General features: G+C 37.7%; 1 protein-coding gene across 1 annotated transcript in view; it reads right to left on the bottom strand.

The window, feature by feature from the left end:
* Positions 1–2,299: 2,299 nt before the first annotated feature.
* ptn (pleiotrophin) overlaps positions 2,300–13,114 on the bottom strand; it is a 78,154-nt gene continuing 67,339 nt past the window's right edge. The window contains exon 5 of the mRNA XM_038281375.1: positions 2,300–3,135. Coding sequence (XP_038137303.1) covers positions 3,080–3,135 — 56 coding nt within the window. The 3' untranslated portion in view covers positions 2,300–3,079. The remainder of the gene's footprint in view (positions 3,136–13,114) is intronic.

Below are 13,114 nucleotides of genomic sequence, written 5' to 3'. Positions count from 1 at the left end.
GATTCACAAAGAGTGGACTGCAGCTGGAGTGAGTGCTTCAAGAACCACCACACACAGACGTATGAAAGACATGGGTTTCTGCTGTCGCATTCCTTGTGTCAAGCCACTCTTGAACCACAGACAGCGTCAGAAGCGTCTTGCCTGGGCTAAAGAGAAACAGGACTGGACTGCTGGTGAGTGGTCCAAAGTCATGTTCTCTGATGAAAGTAAATTTTGCATTTCCTTTGGAAATCAAGGTCCCAGAGTCTGGAGGAAAAGAAGAGAGGCACTTCATCCACGTTGCTTGAAGTCCAGTGTAAAGTTTCCACAGTCAGTGATGGTTTGGGGTGCCATGTCATCTGCTGGTGTTGGTCCATTGTGTTTTCTGAGGTCCAGGGTCAACGCAGCCACATACCAGAAAGTTTTAGAGCACTTCATGCTTCCTGCAGCTGACCAACTTTTTGGAGATGCAGATTTCATTTTCCAACAGGACTTGGCACCTGCACACAGTGCCAAAGCTACCAGTACCTGGTTGAAGGACCATGGTAACTGTTCTTAATTGGCCAGCAAACTCTCCTGACCTTAACCCCATAGAAAATCTATGGGGTATTGTGAAGAAGAAGATGCAATACACCAGACCCAACAATTCAGAAGAGCTAAAAGCCACTATTAGAGCAACCTGGGCTATCATAACACCTGAGCAGTGCCACAGACTGATCGACTCCATGCCACGCCGCATTGCTGCAGTAATACAGGCCAAAGGAGGCCCAACTAAATACTGAGTGCTGTACATGCTCATACTTTTCATGTTCATACTTTTCAGTTGGCCAACATTTCTATAAATCCTTTGTTTGTATTGGTCTTCAGTAATATTCTAATTTTCTGATATGATGAATTTGAGATTTTCATTTGTTGTCATTTGTAATCATCAAAATTAAACAAAATAAACATCTGAAATATATGAGTTTGTATGTAATGTATGAATATAATATACAAGTTTCACTTTTTAAATGGAATTACTGAAATCAATCTACTTTTTCATGATATTCTAATTTTATGACCAGCACCTGTATATAATACACTAGAAATCTACAAGTACCTGTATTTTAGTTCAAATAGATAATTCCTAAAAGAGAGTCTCTAGTGAAGAAAAGCTTTTTCAGCACATGATGCTGCCATTACCATAAAGTAAAGTTGAGTGGATGTGAGGATGTTTTCTAGGCTAACTTGCTCTTTTAATTTTTCTAACAGACCAAAAGTATCAAAATTTGTGCTTTCGGAGCAGACAACATATTTTATGACCAGCACTTTCAATAAACTGAAGTGAGAATAAGTATGTTTTAATTAATAATTTTAATTAATACGTTTACTGACATTGGTACTTAATAAAAAGTACCAAAACACCTTTGATATCTATTCAAAATCAGATTCTTTTTGTTTTTATGTGTCAGAGGGCAAACAATATGTCAACCATAAGCAGCATTTATACATTCAGGAAAGAGGTAATGATACAACAAATTTAATCTTGAAGTCTTCCCAAGTGCTCTTCATTAGATTTAGGTCTGGACTTCAACATGGCCATTCTGACACATCAACATCCATCCATTCATCTTCTTCTGCTTATCCTGGGTCGGGTCGTGGGGGTAGCAGCTTCAGTAGGGAGGCCCAGACGTCCTTCTCTCCAGCCACTTGGGCCAGCTCCTGTGGGGGAATCCCAAGCTGTTCCCAGGCCAGCCAAGAAACATAGTCCCTCCAGCGTCTCCTGGGTCTCCCTCTGGGACTCCTCCCGATGGAACGTGCCCGGACACCTCACCAGGAAGAAGTCCAGGAGGCATCCAAACCAGATGCCTGAGCCACCTCAACTGGCTCCTCTTAACATGAAGGAGCAGCTGCTCTACTCTGAGTCCTCCGCGGATGACTGAGCTCCTCACCCTATCGCTAAGGGAGAGCCCGGTCACACTACAGAGAAAACTAATTTTTGCCACTTGTATCTGGGATCACTTTCTTCGGTCATGAACCAAAGCTCACGACCATAAATGAGGGTAGGAACACATCAAAACTTGAGATCAAAATCACTATGTTTTGAGGCGTCCTTAGCCCCAAGTGCTTTTCATTCTCTAACAACCTTTCCTCAACAATTGCTCAGCTGCTTGTACTGAGCTCTGCCCATCTTCTTCAGCATGCTGCAAATAACACACTTCAAAATGAGAATGGAGGAATGCAGGGAGATATTTTCCTCTACAAGTTTTATTTTCAACCTTCCTCAAATATTCTATTGTGTAATGATCTCTTCAAATAAATGTGAATAAAGTACGTTTTCAGGCAGTTTTAATTTTATTTGCATTTTATTGACACAGCTGACAGCATGAAGGTTAAATACTTTTGGTATCGTTTTCTACATTTTATTAACTTTTTAGTATCAGACATGTAAAAGAGGAAGAGAAGGAGGTGATAACTTCCAGCAGCCATGACTTAAGAACTGATTTCACAGTATGAGGAAATCAAAGTAAAACAGGAGGTAAAGAAGTTGAACTCTAGCAAAACATTTTCTACACTTATATTGAACCCTTCAAAAAAATTGCAGATGGAAGTTAGATTCAAAAACATACAGTTATATTAGGCTTGCTTAACACTGAAAAACCAAAACTTTTTTTTTTTTTAGCTCAAATTAATTAGGTGAAAATGTTTGAGGACTCACTTTTAACAAACAGCCTCATTAAGCTGGAGCAAAGGCCAAAGAAGTTTTCCAAATTAGAGTTGGAACAGTAAAACAAATCCTGGGCTATTTGTACCTAAGAATTAATGTGAAAGATAACATAATTAAGTGTCAACGCTAGTAAACAAATCATCTCATTATCCATCCCTAAAGCATTGTATTATGCCCAACATACCAATATACAACATGTTCTGTATTGGACGCTAAGAAAAAAGAAAAAAAATAGTAATTGGCTCTAAAAATCATTTTTTTTACTAGTTTTATCAAAACTACAGATGTCAGCCTACAGTACAGATAAACAGGAAACCAGGTTGAAATGGGGGTAGTGGACATTTTTCCACAGTCTTCTTCCCTTTTGCTGGTTTAAAGTAAAAACAAATCTCATCAGTCCTTTGGGGTACGCTCCCGCTTCTTCCCCTCCTTCTTTTGCTTCTTTGCATCTGCAAGGAAAGAAAAATAAAGTAAATATAGTTATACTCCACCCTATAAATCTTCTTTACTGCCAGAGGAGACACCTTTGAAAAATAAACAAATCCTATTGTTTCCATGAAGAGAATCCATGCTCCGTCTCTGATCGTAATATACCATATAGGTTTTAATCAGCTAGTTTGCCTCAGTGAATGTTTTGTACTGTGACCCACTTTATGCTGATCTCTCCTGAAGCCTGATCATGCAGCCTTCAGAAAGCACAGCACCATAAGCCTTCAGCAAGTGTGGAGTGGCACCTGGCAGCCATGACTTAATGCCGCTGTGTTCAAGGAAACAGATGACTGCCTACAGTTTCTTGGCTTTTTTAGCCTTTGGCTTGCTGTTTATTACTTCGCAAAACTTTATGCATGACATCTTTTAATCTAAGATTTATCCATGTGCAGGTAGATTGTGTAATTAAAAGGGAAATATCAAGCTCCATTGGATAAAAACAAGACAAAAAAAGTATGAAAAGAAGAAACATTAAAAGAAAACAAAGAAATAATGTCAGAATTTTACACTCCGGCTATGTTGTACAAATTACTTTAACCGTTTGGACTAGTTTTGCTTTATCAGTGAGCTGAGAAGTTTCCCATTTATTTCAGTTGAAGAGTAGAGGTTCTAGCATGAATGGCACCCTGGGTGAGCCTCTGGTGTGAGCTTACCTTCTGAGACCACACTATTTATCTTTATTCTAATGCACTATTGAGTTCAGATCTCAACAATTCTGCAAACCAGAGGTTGGTAAATTCTATCACTTATTATTATATTTAAGAAATGTAACAACCTTAAAGTAATTGAGGACAATGCAAAACACCAATTCATCCAAGCAGCATATAATCTTCCTATAACAACTTTATGATTGTACGCAGAGGTGGAAAGAGTACTAAAAAATTGGAATTAAGTAAAAGTATCTTTACTAAACGTAAACGTAAAATTACCCATCTCAAAATTTACTCAAGTAAAAGTATAAAATTACTTAATTTAAAATGTAATTTGAGTAAAAGTTACTTAGTTACTTTGAGTTATTTAATGCAAAAAAAAGGATGAGTCATTAATCGAATTGAGCACAAGGTGTTTTAATCGATTTCAAGGCGTATTTCAGTGGACATCCACACTTGCGAAAGATCAGCTGGGCTAAAGAACATACTTCCTCACAGCACAAGGACAGTCACAACCTGAACCATAAAGTGCAAACAATTTTCAACCCTACTGTCCAACACCATGATAACTAACTTACCGCCACATTTTTTCGTAAATTGGATGTTGATGTTTTAAAAGCCGAAAGCTCAGTTTTGCTGGGCAGGCACATGTTGCACTGCATTATCACATTGTTCCCTTTTGTGCATTTGAAAACAAATAATCCTTCCAAATATGGCCAAGGGTTTTTCTGGCTTTCGTCTCCAGAATGTGTTTCCCGTTCCGGGCCTTTCCTCATCCATACTCCCTAAGTTGTGATTAGCAACTGCCATCTTCCGAAGCGCAGCACTGGATTATGAGACAATACAAAGGGTAATTGCAAGGCAGGGCCACATTTAATTTTTTTACCTTCAGTATTTTTTACTCAGTAACGTGAGGGGGTTTTAAATGTAGCAAAGTAAAACTACTTAGGTTAAAATTTACTTGAGAAAAGTAAAAATTACGTATGTCAAAAACTACTCAGAAAATTACAAATTACTCATAAAAATTACTCAATTACAGTAACTTGAGTAAATGTAATTCATTACTTTCCACCCCTGATTGTACGGTTAATGGAAAACTAGTATCTATATCCAGTTGGTTCACCCTCATGGGTCATCAGACTATCACACAACAACGCAAACTGGAGAAATGAACTGAAGGGATTAGAGTGGTCAGTTAACCCAATATGTGGGTTTTGGGGCTGTGAGATGAAGCCAAAGTACCTGGAAAGAACCTCAGCTATGAATTAACCCATGCAGCCCATGGAAAGCAATTTCATATCCCTTCTCCTTCCAAAACTCCATGTGGCACCTTTGCAGAACAAAAATACAACTTCAAACCAAGTAAAGGATCCAACTTTAAAAAGACTAACATACAAGTAGATAACATAGACCCTAGTCTATTAAAACCTTTTTCATTTTTTCATCATCTTATTTGAACACGCATGCCAACCCTGACAGGAAGGGTGAGTAGCATTGATCACACGTGTCATCACAGCAAAAGGGTATATCAGATACCTGTTTACTGAAAGCAACAAAAAGCAAATTAAAACTCTTGAATTGATGATCTAATCTAAAAAGAAAGGTCTTCCTTCTACTATCAAACATCTCCTTCTGGACATCACCAGACTCTGGTCTCACCAGATTTCTTCCTGGGAACGTCTGGATGCAAGACCAACACCTTAACAGATGAGTCTTACCATTTTTCATCCATTTATACCGAAAGTCAGTCTTAAAGAAGCAATGTCTTGGATGTTTCTGTTTCTAGCACACCAGGATCTAATAAATGGGTTGTTAGAAAAAACTAGCAATACTTTATCCCTTTAAAGCCCGATCCAAGAATAAAACAAAACAGAAAATTACTTTTTTTGGTTTGAAGTCCTTTTTTGGCCTTTTAACAAAATATGTAAAAAGAAAAAAACAGAAATACATTTTTGATATTAATAATTTATTACTATGCAATAAGTCAAGATTCTTTTTTTTGTAGTCTTCTGCCCTCTGTTATCAGGTATATCTGATGTGTACAATAGGATTTTGAGCAAAGTTTTTACCATTAAATTATGTCAAAGGTGTCAGATGCAAAACATTTAAGAAACCGTATGTATCAAATATCATACAGTTGGCATTACAGGGTTAAGATAAACAGATGAGTTAACTTAGCCGTCTAACTCCTGCTTCTAACATGTAGGACAATGAGCTTTAGGAGTGGTGCTGGAAATATCTAGACTCTTTGCCTTAGCAAAAGTTTTTTTTCTGTTTTTTTGACAGCAATTAATACTTAAATTTGATCTTCCATTATATTTTTCAAATAATGTGGTAGAAATGACAGATGAGTAATATGCCGAATGAAAGTTCCAGCTGGCAGTCAAATAAATTGAGCAGGTCTAATGAATACGTTTCGATGCCAAATGAAAGAAGATGCTTTTAACATCCTGGAAACATGGTAGTAATATACAAACACATAAATCTTAATTTAATGTTTATATGCAGGGATTATGTTGAAAGGACTCCCCTACATCTTGCAAATCCTTTAATAACATTCTGGCACGCAGTTACAAACTGCAACAACTTCTGCTTAGTCAATGAGATTGCAGCAGTGGTGTCTCAACCTTTTAACATTCTCAGCGTAATCCGCTCAGAAATCTTCCTGAAAATCTTTTCTTTTCTGCTGCCAGCTCTCCACAGGGAGCTGAATTTAGATGCAAAAGGTGCTCGCAAGCATGCAAACACTGAAATTGCTACAGTTTCCTGTGTGATTGCTTGCTTTAATTTGTTGGAATGTTCTCCATCCCCTTCTTCCTCATTTTTTGTGTCAGCATATTCTGCTCCCTGGAGAAAGTCACAGAGAGAAAGGATTCACTCTCACACTTGTCCGTTCCACTCCATGTGAGATAGGGATTCTCATTCAAGAGGCTCGAGAGTGTTCTGCTGCATTTGCACGTTGGATGTCGCAGCTTCTCTTCACTTTTCAGTGGCGGTCAAGACTTCTGCTGCTTTTTAAAGCTCTAACCTGTTATGATCTAAACACAGTAGCACAAGCTCCTTTTATCAGATGAGAAAATGTAATGTTGTCTACTTACGCTATAAATACATTTAACCTTTTATTTATCTGATTTGCAGCCATTTTAGGTTTAGTTTTTTAATTTCAGTTTTTCAAAATGAGCCTAAAAATGATTTTTTTTTCTCTTATCCATTGCACTTTAGGCAAATATTTATTAATGTTACTTCTTTTTTTTTCTTTTTTCTTTTTACAGTGTCCTGTCTGGCAATGTGGCAATAAGAATAATTGTCTTGATGCCAAAAAGAGCCCAACAGATTTTACTTTCACTAGTGTAGCAGTATGGCAATTGCCATATAGCTCCACTTGTTTCATGCATATAAATTGCTTTATTATAATTATGCAGGGAGTTTTACAGTTCATATATACACTGCAATGTAAATAGAGCAGAAAAACAGAAGAAGAAAAGTAAAAAAGAAAAAAAAGAGAAAAGATGAAAGAAAGAAGAGATAGAAAGGAGACAATGACAAAACATTTTCATTAAAAGTTACTTCTAAAATCTTGACTAAACATTTCACACATTAAAATAAGACTTGATAAAACACAACATACCACAACAGCAAATGTCCCTAATTTCAGTGTAAAAACTGGATTTTAAGCAACTTATTGATGTTTTTTTTCTGAACTCTTTTTTTCCAGACTCTAGAAATTTGCTTACAAGCTCTCAATACTGTGGTTATCCATGCTACTTGTGCACAGTTTTCTGCCACACTTTTTTAAATTGTTTTACTTAATTGTCTAGGTATTTCCTTGACCCTGAACTATCTGACCTTCTGTGTTTTTTAGCAATGAGATTAGAGGTCTAAACGTTTGTTTAAAAACAAACAATTATAATTTATTCTCTTGATTTTTTATGAAATAACATAACATTTATGTAAATATAACTATTCACTGGAAATTTGTTCTTGGATTGAGGAGGTAAATGAGACAGCTTGCCAATGAAACAAGACAATTTCAACTAAAAATAAGAAAACACAATTGGGTTGTCTTATTTCAAGTGCATATTTTCCAATTATCTTATTTTAAGAGTAAAGATATTGATTTCATTGTCAATCTATCTAAATTTGTACTTATTTCTAGATCGTTTTTTTTTTTTTTTTACAGTGTACAGGTTTCACTTTTTGTATTAATGACAAAATAACTTCGAATATTGTTATTCACTGATATGTCACTTATGCTATGAATAGATATGGTGTTCCACATACTTAAACAGTTTATACATCACATCATAATTCCTAAAATTAACACCAAAGCTTAAAACATGCGTCAAAGTGCTGACGTGAGCAGATACAAACAGTTCACTGTAACTCGTCCGTCTGGGTTTCTTAAACACAAGTCGTAATGAATCATTATAGGCCGCCTTCAATCTTTGTGTTGGGAGCTGGAGATGTACCACCTTCCTCCAGCAGAGTCCGCCGTGGATCCTCCTGAGCCGAGCCTTCGACGCACCTGTGGCTCGTTTCATCATCAGAGGATCCACAGTATAAAAGCTGTCTTCAGACCTTGCCTTGACGCTGCAGTGTTGAATCTAGTTGGTTAGCACCTGAGCCAAAGAACCTTCTGAGAAATCTTTTATTGCCCTCTGAGTCCTGCTAGGATTCTAATCCCTTTGTGTCTCTGTTTCCAGGAAACCTGTTTTTCTCTGTAAGCTCTGGATGAGCTTAGACTGCCGAGCCTGCCCTCTGAGCCAAACCCGAAGACTCTTCTCTGGATTTCCCCATGCAGCTCTGGATTAAGAGCTGGAAACCCAAAGCCAAGGTCTGCACCCTCATCAGAAATAAGACGCTGAAGCAGTTATTGGACTCTGCTGAAACAAACCTTCTCTGGACTCAACAGCCCCTCTCTCTGAACTCAAACCGGAACCCTCAAGGTATTAATCTGAACATCACAAACCCAAACCCCATTGCTCTCAAAGCTAACTGCTCTGTTATCTACACAGACTCCAGTGAACCAGTCCCCAGGCCTGAACCAGTTCCAGACAATATTCCATATGCTTGTGAACAATAAACATTGTTAAACTTTTACTCCTGTTTCCATCTCCGTGGTGTTCTGCATAACTGGGTCTCATCAGTGAACCCATCATGACACTTTGAAGACTGGTGTTAAATGTGCAGTATACAGACATTTACAATATGACCTAAAAAAATTCAGTTTCACTTCTTTAGAACAGAATCCAAACTTAGGGCAAGGATATTTGCCTTAGCATATAACATTCGAACCTCACAGTAAAGGTCCTGTAGAAAGGTTCAACTTGGTAAGATTATAATATACTAATCATAATATTTCAAAAACTTTATAGCCAATTATTGTGCAAAGAATTATCACCTTGGATTTACATCTAAACAATATTTAAATACTTTTATATTACTCTTACGTCAACATCCTTCAAGTAGCTGTTTCAAAGCTATAGTCATCCCAACTGAGGGTAGTGTTCATTCTAATCTCTTGCTCTTCTCTTTTTATATTGCCTCAACTAGTGCAAAAAATGAACTATTAAGATAACATTAAATAAGAAGCCACACACCATAGCTTTAGCTGCACTTCCCGTATTTAATGGCGACTACCTCTTTTCTGTCATGCACAGGCAAGAGATTAGAGAGCTGAAACTGGAGAGAAGCGTCAAGAGTAATTAAAGGCCAATTTAGCTGATTTATAAATGTAAAATGATAACATTTTGGCCTGAACTTTGCCTAAACACGGGTTTTAGTTTCTCCAAATGTTTCTTTGAGAATTAAAGTGTCCATCCATATATTTTCTTCACTTATTCCATTAGGGGTCATTGTGGGGGCAGTGCCTGTCTCGGGCACTCTATGGGTGAGAGGAGGGGTACACCCTGGACAGGTTGCCAGTCTGTTGCAGGTAAACACAGAGACACACGAGGACACACAACCATGTAAACACATGCACTCAAACCTAAGGACTATTTAGAGATGCCAGTTAACTTAACAATCATGTTTTTGGAGTGTGGGAGGAAGCTGATGCAGCCGGAGGGAACCCACGCATGCACAGGGAGAACATGCAAACTTCATGCAAAAAGAAACCGGGCTGGGAATCAAACTCGGAACCTCCTTGATGCAAGAAATCAAAGCTACATACTGATCCACCATGCAGCCCTAGAATTGAAATGTTTAACATAGAGTAAATACAAAGTTTATAGCCATCAAGTAGACCCAAACTTGAGATCTTGACCATTTCTAAGGTAAGGGATCACTACCCTTTGTTTTATGGTATCATATAATTTTTTTTGACAGTATAAGCATGTTTTTGACCATTGAAATCTGAACACAAACTGGTTAAAGACAAACTGGCTGTCATATTTAGTCAAATAAAGGATTTAGTAAACCTAAAATCTAATTGGGCCTTAAAATGTTTCCTCATGCTGTGGGACATCCTAAATGGAGGGTTCAGGAACCTTCACGTTTGTTTCACCTGGAACTGACAGCAAAGTCACAAAACTCTGGTTTCATCTCTAGAATGTGTGATCCAAAAATGTTGACCCCTTTTATAGCCACTCTGCTGCTGTCAAGAAGATCCATGTCCAGCTGAGGGATAGATGTTTTGGCCTTTTTGTCAACTCCCCTCAGAAGCCAAGGATTTAATTTTCTTTTTTAGAACCAACAACTGAAGATTACATTCTAAAAACTTATGTAACGCTATCCCCCTTTTTTCCCAAGTAGCCTTTCTGCTTCCCATGGCTTATCTTTCAACAGGCAGTTACAAGAAATCCCACTTCCGGCAGATAGCAGCGGACCGACTGCATCCCTTCACCTGGACATCTGACATGCCTGCTTTGCTTCTCCTTTGACCTCAGCTCTCACACCTCTAAGCTTGTCACTTTGCATCCATGCAGTCCAGCCTAACTAAACCTGAAGAGGTTAACATACTACTGGCTATAAACAAATGTGACTTCAGTTAAAGTGCTTTTTATCCACATGTTGTCAAGTATCACCATATCCTGCACATACATCTAAATAATTAAATTGGAGATGCAGGAAAATAGGTGCAATCTGAATGTATGCATACATCGGGTCGAGAGGAGTTTCAATAAAGTATCGTTAAATTTCTTTATCATCAATTGATGTTAACTTATGGATTTTGCACATAAAAACCAAAGCTTTTCAATCACAGCAAGATGCACTTTGTTAGTTTCCTAAAGTGCAGCAGTCACTTGCAAACTTTAGGACCTTTGCAGAACTATTTTGTCATTTAATTAATTACTTTCTATGCTCTGTAACATTTAATATTATCGGCATAGTGGAGCTGTTATTTAGATGAATGATGTAGAATTCACTCAAAAGACTCTTAAAGGCATCATATTAATCAACTCCTCAACAAAAAGTGACCTTAATCACACAAGTACAAAACACTAGTCACATTAGTCTCTATAGCTAGTTTGCTCTTTTCTAACTGCGTCACAAAAGAGAGCCCTAAAAGAATGAAAAATTGTGCTACTAAATGTGTGGAATTAATACCATGTTTCTCAGTGAAGAGTTTTTTGGAATATAAAAACCCTTAAAAAATTAATTGAAGAACATAGCAACCAAAAAAACTGACAGAGATCAGGAGCAATTAACCTAAATGGAAGGAATTGACCAAGAGAACAAAAATACACAGTTTAAACACAAGGAAGACGCCTTGAGAGAAAATATAAATGCAACGATGCATACCTGAATAAAACACTAAATAAAGCCTGCAAAGACAAACCAAGATGTACTATAAACATGATGCATATCAAACATAAGTATGCTTTATTTCTATAGCTCTTTTTACAGACACAGAGTCACAACAAACAGTAGTAGCATTTCAAAATTTCCCCACTTTCCTTGATGGGCCCTTGGCTAGTTCCGTACAATTCCTTTTTACACATCATTTTTTATATTAAAATATTCTGTTGTGATTTGTGGACATTATGATCTAAAGAGAAGCATCATCTCCTGGTCAGGTGCTGTAATTCAGTGAAAGGGTGGAGTCAATAGTAAAAAATGGAAGAAGGGGTCACTCCAGTGGCAGGACGTTGGAGGGGATATTGCTGGAGGTTGCAGGGAAATGGGCTGCTATTCAGCTGGCTTTTGACTGGGAAACGCCATTTTGAATGGCTGCTACTGTACCTCACAACATTCAAAACAAACAATATAAACTATTAAAATAGAGCATTTAAGTCTAGAACGCTTGACTAAACAATTAGGTTTTGAGGAGCTTTTAAACACCTCACTCAGTCTAGGAGGAGCAGTTGTTTTAAAGGTGCAGTCTCCTCTACTTTTAAAGCAGGTGCATGGAACCATTAACTAGTTGTGTCCAGATGACTTCAGACTTTAATTTGAGTTTTAGGCTTTAATAAGTCACTAATTTAGGCAGGAGCCTGTAAAGGTAGGGCTATATTATAGACAACGGGGAGCCAGTGGAGTTGGCATGATGGCATGGCCTCATCAAAGATAACAACAGTCTTCATTGGTTTGTTGTTAATTGAGTGTCTTAGACCACCTACGGGATGTTTAATAGCAGTATGAGGGGCTATAGTAAAGGTGGTGACTTTGCCTTAGTTTGGCTTTGTTTGGCTTTGCCATCTCATCAAGTGAGTCCAGTCTTGAGTTAGTCAACATGATGACTTAATGAGATGAATGGAGTCTGGTGTGCTATTGCTTGGTTGGAAAGAAAACCTGCAGCCACACGGCCCTTTCTGGAACCAGTTTGACATCCCTGGTTTACGTGAACCAATGCTCAAAGACAGGTATAGCAGAATCATTACTCTACACCTGCCTGAGTCTGCAGCCATCATGATTTCACTAGACCATTTCAGTAGTGTTGTTTCTATAATATGGTGTTTGCGGTATCCCGACTGCAACTTTTCACACCTATAGTGTGACTCTAGGTATGATGTAAGTTGTAGGTACATGTAGACCACCTTTTCCAAAAGTTTGGCCCATATGGAAAGATTTCATATTGGCCTGAAGCTATAAAAGCTTTAATAGCTATGAAAATATCTATGGAAACCTGCTTCTTTCCATAGATAGTGCATTTTATTTGGGGACCAGAGAAGAGGGTGCTTCTGAATTCTAGTGCAGCCCAAAGACTTTGTTTAATCTAAAAATTGGGATTCTGATGCAGTTTACCAATGTGGAGGAACTTTAAAAATATTAGACAAATACTTTTCTGCAAACTTCAATGACCTAAAGCAATTTTGTATAATAGAATGCAGAAAATACAGGAAAAGGC

This window comes from Cyprinodon tularosa, unplaced genomic scaffold (assembly GCF_016077235.1).
Source record: "Cyprinodon tularosa strain WSP-4 unplaced genomic scaffold, ASM1607723v1 ctg17, whole genome shotgun sequence".
In the NCBI taxonomy this organism is placed as follows: domain Eukaryota; kingdom Metazoa; phylum Chordata; class Actinopteri; order Cyprinodontiformes; family Cyprinodontidae; genus Cyprinodon; species Cyprinodon tularosa.
This window is presented reverse-complemented; position numbering and strand designations above follow the sequence as displayed.